The following is a 20,817-nucleotide window of genomic DNA, read 5'->3' as shown; positions in this document are numbered from 1 at the left end:
ACTTTTATCATGGTTTCAGAGCAAGCTAAATAATTATGACAACATTGAAGCAAAAATACACTTGAAGGCACCGGAAACAGTATGATACTGACCTCCTTTGAAATGTTAGGCTTATTGATCTCATAATAGTCAAAAAAAATCTGCACCGTGGATGAGTCCTCCAGGACTTGCTTCCACGAAGATGGGATCTGCAACAATGTTAAGTGAGCAATATGATATTTGCAGATAGGTTAGACAGCTTGATAAATGCATGTTACAGAAGATAAAAACACCTGAATTGTGCTAAAATCGTCCGAACTTTCATCAACCGTTGTTCCCATAAAGTCGAATGATAAACATTTTAGTGACAGAGCAAGAGCCAGTTCTTGTAGTTTGCTGCTAACCGCATTCTCAGAAATTGTAACTGTATATTAACAATAAGCAACAATAGTGAGATAAGTAAATTAAAGAGATTTATACACCACGTGGCAGCTAAAAAATAAATAAATCAAACTGGCCCCATTTTTTACAAACTACCCGGTTTGAACTCTCTAGACATTTTAATATCAAATCCCAGCCAAACCCACCAGATAAAACCCATTAAGCCCTATTCCCACCCATTGGACAAAGGACGAAAGCAAAGTCACACAAATAGTGACCTCACGTGATATCTTTTCCCAAAGCTAACTTTTTCATCTCACTTCATTTCTCCTTCCTTCCTCTCATAACCCAGCACCATTTTCAGCTACCGCTTCTCTTTTCTCCTATTTCTTCTTCTTCATTCTTTCTTTCTCTTAGCTAAAATGTTATAAATATTTTACAACTACTCCCTCCTTTTCAATTAAAATGACACACTTTCCTTGTTAATCCGTACCAAAAAGAATGACACATTTCTATAATTGAAAATAATTCAACTTTAAAATTTTCATTTTACCCATTCTACCCTTAATGAGAAGCTTTTATAACCACACAAATGTCATGGCCCTACAAAGCTTTTACCCAAGCTTTTAAGACCACAAATTTCAAAAGTCTCCCTCTTTTCTATTAAACTCCGTAGCGAGTCAAACTACCTCATCTAAATTGAAATGGAGGGAGTACTATTTTTCTTTTTTGTAAGATCTATCATGAGTCTTTTTTTTTTCAGATCTGAAGTTGATTTTGTGGGTGAGCCATGGTAGTTAATCTTATGCAATTTCATCCTTTTCCTTTTTTTTTCAATAGATTTGATCAATCAAATTTTTTTTTTTAAAAACACATTTCAGATTCAAGTGTTTTGATTTTTGTGAAAAAATTTATGTTTTTCTTCTTTTGTAAATCGGACATGGCACTACTTCAGCTTACCGAGCACATGACCCTCGACAAGAAGGTGTAGAGGTCGAGAATTAAAGTTGTGGGTTGACAGGTAGTCGAGAGTTTCTCCTTGTCTTACCAGTAGTATTAGCACTAGTCTTGCTTTTTCCTATTCCTAGTTCCTTGTTATTACACGGCGTGTCACTCTCACCTGTAGTACTGGCACCATTCTTGCATTTTTCGTATTCCTAGATCTTTTTATTACACACTTTGCCATTTGCTTCCGTTGCCTATTATCTGTTGTTGTTATTATCTGTTTATTGCTTCTTTTTCACTGTTCTGGAGCTAAGGGTCTACCGGAAACAGCCTCTCTACCTTCTTAAGTTAGAGGTAAGATTTGCGCATACTTTACCCTCCCCAGACCACACTTGTGGGATCCCGCTGGGTTTGTCATTGTTGTTGTTGTCTTCTGCTGTAAATCATCGATTTCTACTTAAATTGGACTAATATTTCTGGTTCAAGCCTTTTGAGTGATCCTGGGAAGGACAAATCGTTTGAGATCTCATGGGTTCAAATTGTTCGCGGGGAGGAATGCTGGGGTTTTACTCTTTTCATAGGCAAGTCATTTTTGGCTAGAAGGTGTTGGATAAATTATAGGGCTAGCGGCTGTTATACTTTTTTGCCAAGCGGCCAACTTTGTCAAAATCCCTAAATTAAATACACATAGCAACGTCAAATATCAGAATTACGACTGTATCTGATGAAGCATTACCGTCATTTTTCAGCTGGGCCATTGATGTCAAGGATATTTGGAATACTTGAAGAAGTGATTGATCTCTGTAGGAGCAAGCCACCCTACGATGCTGCGCTGATGGCAATCCAGGACTAGGCTGGAAACAAGAAAATGTATAGCTGTATGAACGGGCTGATTAAAAGAACCTAAATCAATTTATAAGGTTAATCTATCCATTATTAGGTCCATATCAGACCGCTTGGAATCAGAAGAAATAGTACCTAGCTATAAAATTGCAAAATTAGCAACAAAAATACACTCTTCAACTCATTATACTAAAGTAAATTCCAGTATAATGAACTCAAGAGTTGCCTGAATTAAACCAGGAATTAAACCAGGAGCTGGACTGAAAAGATAACAGTTAGTAGGATACAACCATGTAATTTGACAGCAAGAGGAAGAATAATTTAATACTATATTGATGTCAAAATCTAGGGACTGTCACATGTTTTAACGTATCAGATTGCAAATGAATCACTGTAAGAAAGTCGCAAGAATAATGAATATTTTTTAAGTACATGCACAACCCATTAGGAGAATAAGGCACACTAAATGAAAGGATAAAACACAACATTTTAGGACATATTTCAACAACTCCCGCAGTTGAAACATCGCATGGTATCTCCTTTACTATTTCCCTTTTTGGATTTCATTCACATCGTTTTGGAAAGTCATAAAAGAACTAAGCCTTATGAAAAGACTAACCTGATTCATCTCTGACACGAGTTGATTCAATATCTTCAAACCAATTGCATAACGAGATGCTGTCTGAGGCATACATCATACATCACGAAAAACAAACAATTAGAGATTCATTTGCCAAATTGGCAAATACACTGCTGCAAGATATAGCAAACTTACAGAAAAGAAGGGAAAATAAACACGGGAGTGGGATCAAATGGCAAGATAAAGGGATCCTTTGGACTATCAATGAAAGGTCTGGTATTGATATTTGGAATTCCAGATGGATCCCCAACACTCCATGTCTAAGAAATTCCATTCAAGGGCCTCTCAATATGACCGACCACTATCTAAAAAATTAGAGAAGTAACGCAATTTTTCTAACTTGTCTTTTGACCTTCCCTGTTGTATTATTGATAATATTAGCACTTTAAATCTCTCCCAACACGCTACTACTCCCGACGTCCCTATTTTGGTCCCTTAGTAGCAATGGCAGGTTTAGTATAAAATCATGTTACACTCTCGTTGATGGTCAGGAGGACAATGACATAGATTTTACATGGATTTGGCATCTCAACTACCCTAACAAGATAAAATTTCTCCTGCGGAGATGTTTTTACGATAGACTACCCTGTAGATCTTATCTTAGCCATATTGGTATGAATATTGTTGCTGTTTGTCCAATGTGCAAAACTGAGGATGAGACCATTATGCATACTTTCTTTAATTGTCCTATAACTGATGCATTCTGGAAGAATTTAGGTATTATTCACCTCTCAGCCAATGGTATAACTCACTGGCTTTTCATAATCAAAAACATAAATCTTACGTTGAATCACAAATATCTTACCTGGGAGGATCTTTTCCCTTTTGTTATCTGGAATATCTGGATGAATAGAAACAATAACCATCATAACAATACTAACTATGCTCTATCCTCTAAGATTGTTTTTCAGCAGGCAACAGAATACAAACTCCTCACGGTCAAGGAGTCAAACTCAAATATAAAAAAGAATGGCATATCCCCCCCCCCCGGGTACAAACTTAATAAAAATAGGGCAACGCTAAGAAGTTGTGTTGTGATCTAGGTGAGGTAATTCGTAACAGCTTGGGAGATTGGGTTGTTGGTTTCTATAATTACACACATGCAGCATCACCTCTCCAAGCTAAACTAATAGCTCTGAAACATGGCCTTCGACTGGCATGGGATCTCCAACTGAAACCCTTGGAAATCGAAACAGAGTCAAGTGTGCTCAAATGTCTTGATCATGGTTATCCAACATAGTGATTGCAGGTGGTTGATGCTCCGACTAGAGAAGGTGGTTGGTCAGGCATAGTTTCAGGGAAGGAAATCAAGTGTTGCACCTTTTAGCAAAGGAAGCTTCCAAGCAGTCCAACCTAAACCAAGTCAAGAATTTTGCTCTTCCACCTCCTTTTGTTGAAACTCAGTTTTTGGAAGATAGAGGTGGAACTGTTTTTGTCATACTACTTTCGAAAAATATATGTACTAAGTTGGCTGAGCTTGGCAATCCAAATGCCCTAAGTGGCATCTCTATGGCATGTAATATGACTAGTTCTTAGTATTAATAATATAATAATATAAGCACTCCAATTTCTCAAAGAAAAGAAGATCGTGAAGGCTCACTTGTTTCCAAAAAGTACGTGTAGATTTATGGTCTTGTTACATTAACACATTCTCTTTAGTTGCTTAGATTACATCTGTTAGATTGCTTATTTCTTTCGCAGCAAAGCACCACCGAACACTTCCTCAATTGGATATTAAGAATGGATTTTTGCATAATATACTTGTCACATCTAATTGATTGCTTATTCCTCTCGCAACAATGCGGCACTAACTATACATCAACTGGATCTTAAGAATGTTATTTTGATAAGTATTATTCACACTAAAAGTCAAGCACAAAGCTATTGCTAGATCATTAATAAACTGTTTGGGTCCCTATGAAAAATGGACCCCTGTAAAAAGAAAGGGAAAATTACTATACAAAAATAACTGCCATCATGTTATTTTTCTCATACATACATTCCACTTTACACCAAAGTGCCAACCGATCTAAGCATCCATATTTTAGAATCTGAACAATAGTAACTATGCCATCAAAAACCCTTTTGTTCCTTCCTTCCATAAAGTCTAGCAAATACAAGATGGGATAGTTCTCCGATTTTGTTCAGCACTTTGTTCCCTGAACAAAGCCACCAGCAACTGAAAAGCACTTTGTTCCTTGGCATTACTCAATGAACCCCAAATATAAAAGGAAATAGATACCAAAGTTGCCCGGCAACTTTTGCAGTGAGAATATCTGATTGCTGCTTTGTGTCCTCGTAGGGGGCTGGATATTAAGAATGCCTTTTGCATGATGAACAATTCTTGAGATCAAGGTTTGGCAGGTTTAGATTAGTGGTCATCAAATAGTTTGTGAAGACTTGAAGCTAAGCTGATACTATTTTTTTCATTAAGATGGTGATGATAAATAATTATCTGGTTGTCTAAGTTGATGATGTTATTATAACAGACAATGGCCATAAAGTCATTTCTTAACTCAAATAGCATTTATTCAGCCATTTCCTGACCAAAGATTTGAAAAGGCGAAATACATAAACGGCCCCTTTAAGTTGTCCTCAACGATCAGATAGACACCTCAACTGACCCTTTTACCATTTTGACACTTCAAGTAGCTATCAAGCGTATCAAATAAATACCCGGCCTAGTCAGCCACCTCGCGTGTGACACACAGTCTGAAACGCACGTTGCCTACCCATCAAGTAAATTAGGCTTTTATTTTTTTAGATTTAATTTGAAGTAGACCCCAAAATTCCAACATCTTCTTCCAACAGAACCAGTTGTACTACCATCACATTAAAGCGAATCATTAACCAAAAAATTGTTAAACTCATAACTCATGAAATCTCAACAGAACTACTTCATCCATCCACTTTAGAAACAATTGAAACCCAGTTGCTTGAATCAAGTAATCAACTGGACACCAATTCAAGAAAAATTTACCCAAAAAATTAAAATACTCCAGAAAGAATAATACTTTAAAACCCAAGTTCTGAATCAATAAAATAAGAGAGAGGAGACTGAAGACGAAAAGATAGAGAAATAGAGGTCGCCGGAGCTGCCGAGGTGGTCATTAATGCTATAGCTATTAAGTGTCGACTTTGTCAACATTGACGTGGATGAGCTCTCAAATATAGCATAAGGAGATGAAGAGAGAGAAAGAAGATTGCCGGAAAGGACTTTTTCCAACGAGGTCCTTGATGGATTTTAGAGTTAAATTTTGAAAAGAGACGGTGTTTGGGACGAGGGGTGAGAAGAGGTTCTGTTTTTAGGAAGAAGGGATGGGAAAAGGAGAACTGGGAGTCTTTATTTGGTTATTTGTAAAAGAAGGAAAAATAGGGACGAAAGAAAGGGGGAAGTCAGAAAAGGAGGTGAAAAGAACATGGGGGGGGGGGGGGGGTAAAAGGAAGAAGATGAATGGGAGGGGGCGGTGGTCTCAGGTTTGGTTAATAAAAAAAAAAATGTTTTTGTTTTTGCTTTAAATGGTTTTTTTTTTGTTACTTACATTTGTCAATTTTTTATTACAATTTATAGGTGTCATTTTTTAATTGGTTAATTTGACAAGTCATTGGCGAGTGTAACTCACGCATATGGTCTGTTGGACTCGGGTGTTCACGAGGCTTATTTTTTACGGACTATAAGTGTCAAAATGGTAAACGGGTCATTTAAGGTGCATGTCTGATCGTTGAGGACAACTTAAAGAGGCCGTTTATGTATTTCGCCATTTGAAAAATATGAAGAATGTTATGAGGATTGAGGTGGCATAATCCAAGAGAAGTATTGGCATCTCAAGCACCTTGGAAATATTAGAGAAAATTGTTAAAGGCTTGCTTAAAATGTGCTCAAGCCCTGAATCTCGGCGAAGCTCAGATTGTGCTCTTCGCCTCGCTTAATTGGCACTTTAATGTAGGCGTCAAAATGTTAAGAGATGTCCACCTACACTTGTAGGCTCTATCTTTAAGTCACAGCATCATGCATACAGCTTAATTATGGTTACCTATTCTTTTTTCCAAATAATTATAGTTTGTGTTTACAATTATATTTTCTTGCATTACATTTCTATTTTTTTCTTTATTGGAGCTTTTCTTCGCTAAAGCCCACATTTTAATTGCGTTTTGCGCTTAAACCTCCAATAGACTTTGGCGCTCTTGTGCGCTTCGCTTTTGACTACCCTGGAATAAACAGGCATGTTAGATTACAAGCATGTGAATACCTGTGCGTATCCAACTATCGAACTCATTCCTTAACGAGGGAACCATTAGTAGACCGTGATAGATATTAGATAATCTCACAATCATATGACTAGGTATTTCAATTGCAATAGGTTCTGTCAGTTTCCCCAAGCTCTAGAATGATTATCGGGACGCGTAATACACGTTCTCAGGTATATCAACCGGAGCTCAAAGACGATGATTGTTTTTTTTAAGAACAATGATTGTTATATGAAAATAAGGGTCATTCACATATCATTGGATACTCTGATCTAGATTGAGCTAGTCTCTCTAAAACAATGATCTACCTCGAGATATTGTATAATGATCAAGGGAATCTAATATCTTGAAAGAGTTCAAAATAACTCATTGTTAGATCTAGTGCAGAATCAAAACATCGCATTGTGATTCTTGTCATTTGTGAGAGGAGAAGATTCTTTTTTTCCTCCTCCTTCAGTTGAACCTATCTCAATGACGAGCACCTTCCTACTGCAAGATGAGTCTGCCTTTCCCCTGCTTGAAAATAAACTTCTCCATAATTTAAAATGCATTTAAGTTAAACATATGGACCTGATATATTACAATTAAGCTATCCTTCGCTGCCTCAAATCAAATATGTTAGAAAACATTGAATCCAGATGCATAATCACTAGCATCATCGGTTCAAATTACCAATGTGGGTTTTTAATCAATCCCCAAGAGGTCCTTTTTTTTTTTTGATAAGTTAAATTGTATTAATCAAAAGGGAGAGAACTCCCGTATACACGAAGTATACCAAAGACGTAGAGAATTTACATCAGAACATGATTCTCTACAAAAGACGCCCAATCTTCTATACAAGTAGGGGCTAAATGAGTGCACCAAAAAGCGATCAAAGATAAAAGACTATTCTTAAGATGTGAAAAAGGAGACTCAATCTCCTCAAAAGCTCTCCTATTTCTCTCCCCCCATACTATCCACATGAGAGCTAACGGGGCGAACTTCCACGCCTTTTGCTTTCTTCTTCTACGGAAACCGGCCCAGCTATATAACATCTCCTTTACAGTGCTTGGCATCACCCATTGAGCACCAAAAAGATTCAGGATTACCCTCCACAAAGCAGAGGACACAGGGCAATGCAGCAAAAGGTGATCAACTTCTTCCCCTGAGCTTTTACACATGTAGCACCAACTAACAAGTGTAATTCCTCTCTTTCGGAGATTTTCAGCAGTCAAGATCACTCCCCTTGCCGCTAGCCATGCAAAAAAGCACACCTTTGTGGGCGCCCTAGGAATCCAGATCGAGGAGTATGGAAAAGTGGTCTCCTCTCTCACCAACATACTCTGGTAAAAGGACTTTACGGTGAACAAAACATCGCCGCGCAAGCCCCATCTCCAAGAGTCGCAGGATGGCTGGGGACTGTCTTGCCCATATAGCAGTGCCAACAAATCTTGGAGCTCTGCAATCTCCCAATCTTGCATGTTCCTTCTAAATGAGAGGTCTCATACTACCCCCTTCATGCTCCTTACGAATCTGTTGGACCATCAGTTCCTTCTGGTTTGAAACTCTGAAGACGTGGGGGAAGGAGACCCTCAGAGTATCCTCTCCACACCACCTATGATTCCAAAAGCTGATTCTCCTTCCATCTCCTACCCTGTAAGTGATGTTGCCACTGAATGCTTCCCAATTATTCATGATGCTCCTCCACATGCCACACCCGAAAGGTATTGTGATTGCCTTGGTCCTCCAACCCCCTCCCGTGGAATCGTACTTTTCTACTATGACCTTCCTCCATAGAGCATGCTCATCTACCCCGAATCTCCACAACCACCCTAAGATCTTTCACTCCAAGTCCACCCCACTTCTTTGGAGAAGTGATTGTCTGCCAATTCACTAGATGAAACTTTCTAGTTCCATCCGCCGCATCCCAAAGAAAGTTCCTTTGAAGTCGCTCCAGTTTTTCTGTGATGCTCACCGGTGCTTGCAACAGGGATAAGTAATAGGGGGGCATACTCGATAAAGTGCTTTTGATGAGCACCTCCTTTTGACAAATACCGTTTCTGCCAGCCTGCTAATCTTTTTTCAACCCGCTCGATCACTGGATTCCAAACCGTAGTATCTTTATATGAAGCGTCCAATGGGAGGCCCAGGTAAGTAGTGGGAAGGAGCCCACCTTGCATCTGAGAACATAAGACAAGGCATCAATATTAGCAACCTCACCTACCGGGAAAATCTCACACTTGCCGATGTTGATTTTGAGTCCTGATACTAACTGAAACCACTGCATGACCTGCTTCAGGTAGGTTAACTGATCCATATCGGCATCACAGAAAACCAGTGTGTCACCCGCAAAAAGCAAATGTGAGACTCTTCGGGCACTGAGCACCCCAATCGGAGCTGAGAATCCTCTCAAGAAGCCTCCGCCCGCCGCACGATCCATCATTTTGCTCAGAGCATCCATTACTAGAATGAATAACATGGGGGATAGGGGTCACCTTGCCTGAGACCCCTGGAGCTGCCAAAGAAACCACACGGGCTACCATTAACCAGGACAGAGAATCTGACTGAGGAAATGCAGAACTTGATCTATCCCTTCCATCTTGCCCCAAACCCATCCGCATCATAATGAAGTCCAGGAACTCCCAATTGACATGGTCGAAAGCCTTCTCAAGGTCCAACTTACATAGTAAGCCAGGTTCTCTATTTTTCCTTCTGGAGTCTACAAGTTCATTTGCCACCAATGCAGCATCCAGGATCTGCCTACCTTCCACAAATGCATTCTGGGAGGACGAAACAGTCATGTCAAGAACCTTCTTAAGTCTGTTGGAAAGCATTTTAGAAATAATCTTGTAAATACTCCCCACGAGACTAATAGGCCTGTAGTCTCTGATACAAGATGCACCTTCTTTCTTAGGCACAATAGTAATAAAGGAAGCATTGATACTTCTCTCGAAAACACCATTCACGTGGAAGTATTCAATGGCTTCCTTCAACTCCCCCTTGATGGTGTCCCAAAAGAGCTGAAAGAAAGCCAAGGAGAAACCATCAGGCCCGGGGGCCTTATCACCAGCACAACTCGACACAGCCTCGTGTACCTCCTCCTCCTCGAAAACCCTTTCTAGCCACTCACTGTCTCCCTCCCCTATATGGTTGAACTCTATTCCCCCCAAAGTCAGCCTCCAACTAACTTCCTCTTTATATAAGTTCTCATAAAACCTCGCTATCGCCCCTTTTACCTCCTCCTCTCCCTCAATCCTCACCCCATCCACAACTAAGGACTCTATGAAGTTTCTCTTTCGATTTGCAACCGCCACCCTATGGAAAAACTTGATATTCGAATCCCCCTCCTTTAACCAAGCGCCTTCGATTTTTGCCGCCAACTAGTCTCCTGAGCTATTGCTAACTCGACTATTTCCCTCTTAACCTCCCCAAATCTCGCTTTATCAGATTCATCTAACTCCCTCGCCCCTTCTCCTCTTTCTAATTCCCCCAATTCATGCATAAGCTCCCTCATTTTAACCTCTACCCTCCCAAAAACCTCCTTATTCCACCTAATAATATCTCCCTTGAACAATTTAAGTTTCTTCGAAAGATGGAATGAAGGTGTCCCTGATACTCCGTAGCTTGTCCACCATTCTTTTACCTTGTCACTGAAACCTGGCACTTTCAACCACATGTTTTCGAATCGGAAGGGAGCACGCACCCCCCTCCCTCTGCATCCATCTAGCAAAATAGGCAAATGATCTGAAGTCAACCTAGGTAAAGGAATCTGCAGCACATTCGGCACAAGCTCATCCCATGAGGGAGATGTCAGGAATCTATCAAGTCTAGACCTTGAGTTGGAATCCTCCGCCCTGGCCCAAGTAAACCTTTCCCCTGACAGAGGAAGGTCAATGAGAAAGTGATCATTGATGAAGTAAGAAAACTCCTCCATGGCCCTCGAAATCACACTATCCATAATCTCTCCTCCGGGAATCTAATAGTGTTAAAAGTCTCCCCCTAGAACCCATGGAATGTCCCATTCCCCCACAGTTCCTCCCAGAAAGACACCTTGGACCCTTCCCCTACCGACCCGTATACTCCCCCAAATCCCCACTCCACCCCACTCACTTTATCTTTGACGAGAGCTGCCAAAGAAAAAAACTCCCTTCCTAATCTCCTTTACCTCCAAGCTTCTATCATCCCACATAAGTAGAATGCCCCCGGCACTTCCCACTGTTGGGACCCAATCATATTTCACCCAACTACCTCCCCAGACACTTCTCACGATCGCATCCGACAAAACTTCCATTTTAGTCTCCTGAAAACAAACTAGGTTGGCACCCCACTCCCTAACTCCCACTTTGATGATGGCCCTTTTTTGTTTGGGTCATCCATCCCCCTCACATTCCATGAAAGGATCTTAACTTCCATAAGCGACAATAGCCCCCATTTTCCCACCCCCCAGCCGAGGTCCCTTTATCTCTGTCACACACTCGCCCCCTTCTCTGATACACCACTACATCCCCTAAGTTATTTTGCTTAACACCATTACCCAACTCCCTGCCTGCACCATCGTAAAGAGATTGTTGCTCAATCTCCCTCAACAGTTCTAACACCCTATCTTCCTTCCCTTCAACAGAGACACCTAGAAACTTCCCAAAGTTTAATAGTTTATCCTCCATCCAGAAAGACATATCCCCTCCTCCAATCCGTGACGAAATTGGGCAGGCGTCTTCTATATGTACCCTTTCCTTGCTACTACCAGAGGAATACAAGACCATAGCATTGCTAGCACTAGGAGTTTTAACCTCCGAAAGGGTCTCACCATTTCCTTGAGGGGCAGCAACCTCTGAAATTAACACCCCGCTGCTATAGGAATGTCCAGAACCATCAGTAGGGTAGCATGGAGGAAGAGAGCATGAAACCCTTGGCGGCATATTAACTGAAAGTACTGGTCCGACACTAACATTTGGGGCATGCTCAACAATCTCCCCAGAAGAAGAAGAAACTTAAAGTGTGACCTCAGCACAACTAAGCCCAGGAGCAAGTGAGGGGTTGATGGAACTGGGTCCATCAGAGGCGGGGGGGCGTGGATTAACAGCACCATCTTTAGCCGGTTCTGCCTCTGCAGCAGCGGCCATCGTAGAGGGGCACAAGTCACTAGAGCTCGGTGAAGGAGTGCCACTATGTGAAGCACCATGGCCTGAAGAAGGAGGAACGACTTTTCCCATATGCTTAGGAGCCTTATCATGCGCAGCTTGAGATAATCTAGGCCCCTTAGGATCAATTCTAATGGAATTGGGGAAAGTTGATGGGCCCATGTGAGGAGGCCCAGGCCTATACTTGCTGAAAACTTGCCCAGCCCTATGATAATTAGAAGAGGATCGGCCCATTCTGTCTTTCCAGCCCGCCTCACTAACCCATTCACGTCTTCCCCTCCTGTTAAAATTTTGTCTTCCTCCCCCAGTTTCAAACCTCCCGTCTCTTCTCGATCTAACGTCTGATTCCGGTTTAATCCAGTGATCCGGTGAGCCCTCCCCTCCCCTCAGAGACTGATTTCCCCTCCCCTCCCTTCTATTTGACCTTCCCTTTTCTTCCGCCACTATCACAGGCATAAAGATATGGCGAAATTCAGGGCTCTACCAAACCCCAAGAGGTCCTAGAAAAGAAAACAGTTGTAACAACTATCAAGTGTATAACATGTTCCCTCCACTTTGAAGCAGAGTATTGAGATTATGGTAGATTCGATTAGGACATGGTTAGGTGATTTGAGGGGGAAACAATTATGCTTTATTGATTTTATTTCATTGGATTATTGTAGATTCGATTAGGACAAGGTTAGTTGATTTGAGGGGGAGATAATTATGGTTGATTGATTTTATTTGATTGGATTTGATTGATGTAATCATAACAACAACTACTACTACAATGCCTCACTTTCGAAGCATGTGGGGTTCAGCTATATGAATCCTTATGTTACATGTCACTTCCTTTAAAACCGTCTCAATCCTATATTAAGAAAATGTTAGGTTATTGGTATTAGAAGTTATCTATATTCTTCAGAGACATATAAATCTCTACTAAGACTAAACGTTGGATCTAAAGCAAACATACCAACATAACTAAAACTTAAATTGGTATTGCCTATATGGATCTTCTTCTATCATTGTGTCTTATTTATGGCTAAGTCTCTACAGATTTCAAGAGAATGTAGGACTTAAAACAACTTCCTTACAAGTAATTTTAGGTCTACTTCGCCCAACACATTCAATCGCCATGGTGAAATACCTGTGAACCATAGCATTTGGATGTCAACGTAGGACATGACAAACAATCCCAAGCGAACTTCTTCTTTTCTTTTTATATCTGCTACTTGCACCTTGTCGAATGTGATCATTTTTATTCTAGTCTAATTTTGGACAATCGCACATTCTTCTTAACATTCGCATTTCTGTGACACTCAACTTAAAGATATACTAGATATTAGAGGCCCAACATTCACTCCCGTTATAATATTATCGGTCTTGCACCATTTTATAGAACTTTGCATTTCACTTTGGTGGGTGCCTCTTAAGCATAACACTATGGTAGTATTTCTCCATTTCAACTATTTTATTTCTATTCTATGTGTAATATATTCATACATCATACCATTATCCTGGGATATCAAGCCTAAATATCCGAATGTTTGTATTTAGACACCACAATCTCGTCTAGTCTCATCTTAATTTCACTGTATAGTAGCTCAACTTAGTGCATATATTCAGTCTTATTTCTATTATCCTAAAACCATTACTCTCCAGAAGTTCAAGTTTTAGGTAGACACCCTCGCCAATATCGTCAATTAGCATAGTATTGACTGAAATAGTATGCAGTATGGAACCTCATCCTATATGTTTTAACTCATCCATAGCCAGAATAAACGAGTACGACTCAACACCGATCCCTTGTGTAAACTAACGGTTATGGGAAACTGTTTTTGCATATTTTACCACTATTCTCACACTAATGATGGCTCCTTCATACATATCTTTTATGGCATTTATATACTTTTAGTATGAATTCTATTCTACTCCAACTCCCATCAAAGAGCTTTTTCTTGGCACCCTATGATACACTTTCTCTAAGAACTTTCTTCCTCTCTATAAATTTCCGTCAATCTGCTTAGCTACTTAATAATGCATAAAAATAGTTCACCAAAGTTGTAACATATTTAACTACTACACTTGAGGGAATAATCAAAGCTATTCCATCATTTCTCACCCTTTTCTTCCTATTTTTTTAGAATGGTAAGATAAACTCTTTTCTTCCTATTTTTTTTTTTTTTTTTGATTTTGCACCGGGTGTCCGAGTCTCTTTGAGCCCCGACTAATCCCGGGGGTGCACAGGCCCTCGGCAAGGAGTTTCCCGCAAGTGCACCACGGTTAATTCAGGTTTTACCAAGTCCGATGGCCCTCAGAAATTGTTTGCACCCAGTGGGTTTCGAACTTGAGACCTTGAAAGGGAACAAACCCCAAGGCTCAAGTCAATTGCCACCAGGCCAGCCCCTGAGGGTTCTTTTCTTCCTATTTTACTCTCTATAAATACTTCCTTTGTGGCTCTGTCCCATTTTATATGGCGGTGTTTGACTCGGCACAGAGTTTAAGAAAAAAAGGAAGACTTTCGAAACTTGTGGTCTAAAACAAACTATAGATATTGTGTAGCATTAAGGGTAAAGCAGGAAGTCTAAAGATAAATTGTTTCTAAATAAGGAAAAGTAATATTCTTTTTCGGACTGACTAAGAAGGAAAGAGTGACACATAAATTGGGACCGAGGGAGTAATTATTAAGGCCTCAGTCATTTTTTCTTATTGAAACTGAGTTTCTTTGGCATTCAAGGTTGACGCTTAGTTTTTCTAGCATGTCCTTCATGTGAACAACCTTCCTGCTTTGACTTTTTCAATATGTATTTGTTAGATTGTTTTGTTGTCATGTTCCAGCCTATACTGCTTGGATCCTCCAAAAAAGTCGTTGCACCCGTGTTGAATCCTCAAAATTGCGTTGTTTTGGAGGATCCAACACCAGTGCGGTGAAAGTTTTGGAGGATCCAAGCAATATAAGTTCAAACCAAGATCTTACAATGTATCAGACACAAAGCCCAAGCAACTTACAATTTTTCAACCCAGTTGCAAAGCCAGACTAATCAATTATCACAAAAAGTGGTATTTTCTGCAGGTAAAATCTAGTGAATATAGCTAGAAAACAAACCAAAAACAAAGAAAAGAACACTCAGGCCAACCAAGAGCACTAGTCTCAAAAAATAAGATGCCAACTATGGAAAATGAGATCTCAGAAATTTCAAGCAAAAAGAAGGTGTGGCCAAAAAGTTTAGCAGTATAGACGTAGTTGCTTGCACATTCCAAAGAGAAGGAAAACAGGAAGAGCACAGTAAGAAGACTCTACAGGAAGATAACATACTACATTCCAATTATAGAACCAAGAAGTTCTGAATTTTCAAAAAACCAGATACAAGCAAAAAAAGCTTTAAAGGTCCTCAACCCATCATCTTGTGCAGCTCCCCCATCCCTATCATGTACTCTAGAGGTTAAAAGAAGATCTTAAACATCATTACCTGATTCAGAAAGCTTGTGGATTCTTTGACCACCTCTCTAAAACTGTCATCCTCAAACCAACCATACTTCGTAACTCGGCAAAACAGTTGAATTAAAGATGCAGTTACAAAAGGCTCCAAGTCTGTTCCTCTTGTTGCCAGGTAATTTATGAGATAGTTACCTTCATAAAAGGAACAGATTAGCTAGCAGATTAGACGTAACAGTAATGCATGTGTGAGAGGTATCTAATCAGTATTTTACAACCACAGCAACAGCAGAAGTATAAAATAAGCACGACCATGTTATATGCCAAAATCTGAAGTAGAAGACTCCCAAGATCTTCCACTACAATGGTTTGAGTAAGAATTCCCTACTCCAACATTTCTAGTTTTTGGCAGGCAGATCCTTTACGTTTCTACAAGCAGTAGAATACGGACTTTCGACCATAAAAGTAAGGAAAAAGTAACCGCCTGTACCTTTCACTTTCTTCCTAAAAAGAATAGCAAATATGATGCCAAAATACCTCTACTTTACCTTCATATATTCTAACTTTATGGGAAATAAAGATAACATACCAAAGCAGCATAAAGGTAAGTTGCAAATAATATATACAAAAGGGAAAGAAAAAAAAAAGTAGAGGGGGAGGGGGGATAAACTAAGAAGAAACAATTCTAGGAACACAGGCATAAAACTCTGCAGTCAAACTGAAACATTACGAATATCAAGCCGGATCTGCAAAGATAGGCGTTGTTCTGTCACTTGCTTCAACAAGCTTGAACTAGCCAGCATCAATGCATAAGGAGTCGATGCATTGTCCAAAATGTATTGACATTGTGAAATATAGCTGCTATTTACTGAGAAGCATTTCAGGGTATTCTCTGCATGAGCTCGCTCAGCAGAATCTTGTGAATTGTAAAGCCTCTCACACAATGCTTCAAGTTGCGCTAAGCTCTCCATTGATGAAATAGTAAGAGAATTTCTCAGAGCTCAGTCAATCAAACAACACAAGTTAAAGATGCCAAATTCTTTCTAAATTAGTAATCAATGAACATCTACAAATTTCTAAATTCAAGAGGGAAAGAAGAGACATGGGAGGCATCATTCCATTTCAGGCCATCATACTTCTTCAAAATTGCACAGATCAAATAAATGTAGCAAAGTTACAAATTACAGGAACTTTGAATCTTGACTGTTTTACGTTACAAATATCCCTAGATATAAGGATGATTCAAAATAGTGCCCATTGAACTGCTCAGCAAACCCAAATAAGGTCAGCTTTGCTTCTGTAGATCACCAATAGTGTTGTTCCTGAATTAAAAAATGAGAAAGAAAGAACTATTAGCTATTGAAAAGAAAGAACTTTGAGTTGGAGAGAAGAATGCTGATTTAGCTTTTAAAAGTCTATTTTGAGCCCAAAAGCATGAAGCAAAAACATAACTCCCCGAGCATGTATAGATAAAATACAGTTCTATACTTTTATCATTACACAAGTGCATGCATTTGTTGAAATCTCCAGTGGTAAGGGGACCAATAGATTTCTTATCAAAAGTTTAATTACTAGCCACCTCTCTTTAGTTTAGGGTTTCACAATTAAGATTCACAAACTTTTTTATGTAGAACACAATTCTGAATGAATAAGGGACTGATTCTCTTCCCGTATGGCAAAAGCTTTGAAGTATGTTTCAGTGGTTGTTGATTTGAATTTCTCCATATATAATTTATAAGCAGCATATTTGTGTCATATCATCAAAAAATTAAACTGAAAGGCCAAGGTTATTCAGCTATTGTTTGTTTCAGAAATAGCAATGAGTTTTTGCTTCTCCTTTCCTTTTTTATTTATAGGTCAAACCTAGTAATGAGTTATTCAACATTTCTATAAGTCCAGCTTACTAACATGACGAGAACTAGCTAACTCTCCTGCATTGGACTATAATTCCAAGAGGCTACTAGCATGAAAACTATATCTTGTACTACAGACTGAACTCATACTGAAGTAAAATGCCCGCCAATACAATGATGTATTCTCCTGTGCATCCTTATTAATTTTACAGTGCGGCACCCTTGAACTTTGACACTGATTCTCACTTTCCACTTCTCGTACTTCAACTACTCTGTATGGGGGTATGTAACCGATTAAGAGGGGGTCCTTTTACAATAAACTACCAAAAGAAAACAAAAGGCGGCACTAAACACTACAATGGTTTACATTTCATATAATATACCTTATCCTTTTCTTTACATCCTATTTTCCAAAGTGTAATATCTAGAATCCTGATTATATTAACATAAGTAGCAAATCCTGATTAGTTTGGGTATCCAAATATTCATATAGCAGATCACAACTTTAGTAAATTTAGTAGGTCATCACAATAGTGAATTCATAGAATAGAATTGCATATTAGCTAGTAAAAATCAGTGAAAGCACTCACTACAATGCTTAATATCTCAAATTCTGTATCCATTTCTTTTTCCCATTTTCTAGCGAGAAAGTTACCCAATGGAAGATTAGAAGACCTACAAATATACATGGTTTACAATGATTAATATTTCACATTTTATAGCCTCCTCTGTATCTTTGTCCTATTCTTTCTAGTGATATATATCCACAAAACTGATTAGTAATTAATCAATGGCAGGTTATTTACTGCCGTATCTTTGTTCTTCTCTTTCCCCTATTCTTTGGAGAAATATCCACAAGATTAGCAATGCAAATTAGCAGATTAGTACAAACATCTTTGGATTCACATATTAACGATGTAAACAAGCGAATAAAGAATTACAAAACAAAAAGTATCAGAACTCGCGTTCAGGATTCATTCAGGCTAATTAATAAGTTGTGAAAATCACAGATAGCTGTCATAATCAGATTAACCCAATCGGAACAGACACAAAGCATTCAAATACTTCACATTCGATCGACAGAGAGAAAGAGAACATACACAAAGCCGATTCGCCGGAGGAAGGGATCGTAAGGAGTACGCCGGAGAAAGAAATATATAAGGAGAAGACGAGGGAGAGGAAGTGTAGAGAGTTTAATCGCCTTGCCCATCTTCTATATATATATATATATATATATATATATATATATATATATATACACACTATATTAATTAAAATTAAAATTAAAAGCACATAACGCCAGCAAAATGTCCTTCCCCTTATTTTCCTCTTCACAAGTGTATTCTATTTTGGATAAATTGTAATTATAAATTCTAATAAAAAAAATTCTGGAATAAAACTAAATATTTTTATTACACTTAAAGTTTAGGATTCTTTTACCAAATATTTACTTAGTTATGTCTTTTTGTTGAATAGGTTTAGGATACACTTTAGATTTAGGATCCTTTATCAAAATTTTCTTACGCCACAGATCTTTTGTAACATTTTTGTTTTGGTCTTAATTATTGTATGTAGCTTTATTTTGTTAACAACTTTTATTTTCGTTTTAATTAATGTAGGTATTTTACAATTGATCATTGGATGAAGTTCTTGAAATCGTGGGTTTGGATACGGCGGTAACGACATCTCTAGAGGTAAAATTTATTTATATTTGAGGCAAGCCTTTTAACCTTTAGTGCGTTTTTGAAGTTAAGTAATAATAATGGTTCATGTATTCTTGACAGACTATTATAAATTGAAAAGTTGTTAGATTTGTATTTTTTGTTTACAATTTTTCACATATGATTATTAGTTTAGTGATTTATTTACATATTTTGTACAAGTTGTTTAGACTTTAGGCTAGCGTTTGGCCACAGATTCCCAAATTTATTATGAAAAATCTGATTTGGGTGAAGTTTGGTTTGAAGATGAAGATGTGTTTGAACATCTGTTTTTGGTGAAGTTTGGTTTGGAAAAATATGAAACATGACTTATACCCACAAGTTCTAAAAACTATCACAAATACCTAACAGTACCTTTATCAATAACATTCATTATATTGTCGCAAACCATAGTCATGAACATTAATAAATTTGATACAAAATTATTATTTTTATAATGAACTACATAAAATACTATCAGATGACCGAGAAGACGAAGCAACATCGTTACAAAATAATAAATGGTGGGCTCTTTTATAAAATACAAAAGTTTGAGGCAATTTTTAAAAAATATAATAGTGATATTTTGGCCCAAAACCAGCTATTGAGCTGGTTTTGGGATTTAGCCAAAATGTAGGCAAAATCTATGGCCAAACATGTGCTTGCCAAATAAAACCCAAGTTTATTTTGGAAAAATCTATGGCCAAACGGGTCCCTAGGAGTCTCAATAAAAAGAGTATCGGTTCACTCTTCACCATAGTAGTGTCGCATAAAAAGTGGCTCCTTCCCTTCACTATAAGCTGAGTTCCCAAGTTGGGGAGTACAGGTCCCAGGTCTTTCCTTTCCTCTATGACAGGAAGTCCCTCCCGCTTGGCTCGTTAACCGGGCTACCTATTCAAAGATGAACTAATTGCCTTTGGTTTCTTCTAATGGCAGGTGTAACGACCCGACCGTTCGTTTTGAGCCCTAGCGCGTCGTTCGGCAGTCTGAGTCCATGAGTAGTCTCACATCAGGTATTATGATTTGTGCGCGTGGTCGGAATTGAATTTCGGGAAGTTCGAAGTTGATTTGGAAAGAAAACTATTATTTCGGAAACTTTAAGTTGGAAGAATCTGACTAAGATTTGATTTTTGAGTAAACGACCTCGGAATCGGGATTGGAAGGTTCCAACATGTTCGTATGATGATTTTGGACTTGGGCGTATGTCCGGATCGGGTTTTGGATGACCCGAAAGAGTTTCGGCGCCTATTGTGGAAGTTGGCATTTTGGAAGAATTTCATAAAAATTAGGTTCAGGTGTATTGCAATGTTATCGATGTCCGTTTGGGATTCTGAGTCTGGGAATAGCTCCGTACGGTGATTCTGGTATTGGGAGCGTGTCCAAAAGTGGATTTGGAGGTCTGTAGGTCATTTCGGGGTCATTTGGCGAAAGTTAAAAATTCGAAGGTTTCTGAGAAGTTTGACCGGGAATGGACTTTATGATATCGGGGTCGAATTCCGATTTAGGAAGTTGGAGTAAGTCCGTAATGTCGAATGTGACTTGCGTGCGAATTTTGAGGTCAATCGGACGTGATTTGAAAGGTTTTGGCATCGAATGTAGAAGTTTGAAGTTCTAAAGTACATTAAGCTTGAATTAGGGTGCGATTCTTAGTTTTAATGTTGTTTCGAGCGTTCCGAGGGTTCGAGCGAGT

The 20,817-nt window shown here is 38.8% G+C and overlaps 1 protein-coding gene across 5 annotated transcripts in view; it reads right to left on the bottom strand.

The window, feature by feature from the left end:
- LOC107774714 (uncharacterized) overlaps positions 1–18,650 on the bottom strand; it is a 61,171-nt gene extending 42,521 nt beyond the window's left edge. For 2 of the 5 annotated variants that reach the window (XM_075239821.1, XM_075239823.1), the window contains exons 1-7: positions 18,528–18,648; positions 16,305–16,896; positions 15,609–15,769; positions 2,768–2,830; positions 2,042–2,159; positions 273–403; positions 93–188 (exon numbers count right to left, since the gene is read on the bottom strand). In XM_075239821.1, coding sequence (XP_075095922.1) covers positions 93–188; positions 273–403; positions 2,042–2,159; positions 2,768–2,830; positions 15,609–15,769; positions 16,305–16,545 — 810 coding nt within the window. In that variant the 5' untranslated portion in view covers positions 16,546–16,896; positions 18,528–18,648. Of the gene's footprint in view, positions 1–92; positions 189–272; positions 404–2,041; positions 2,160–2,767; positions 2,831–15,608; positions 15,770–16,304; positions 16,897–18,527 lie in introns of all 5 variants that reach the window. The other 3 variants (XM_075239824.1, XM_075239825.1, XM_075239822.1) reach the window with 2 other exon arrangements.
- Between the last annotated feature and the right edge of the window lie 2,167 nt (positions 18,651–20,817).

The sequence above is a fragment of the Nicotiana tabacum genome, chromosome 19, assembly GCF_000715075.1.
Source record: "Nicotiana tabacum cultivar K326 chromosome 19, ASM71507v2, whole genome shotgun sequence".
NCBI lineage: Eukaryota > Viridiplantae > Streptophyta > Magnoliopsida > Solanales > Solanaceae > Nicotiana > Nicotiana tabacum.
The sequence above is the reverse complement of the archived record's forward strand: the minus strand, read 5'-3'. Positions and strand labels throughout refer to the sequence as shown.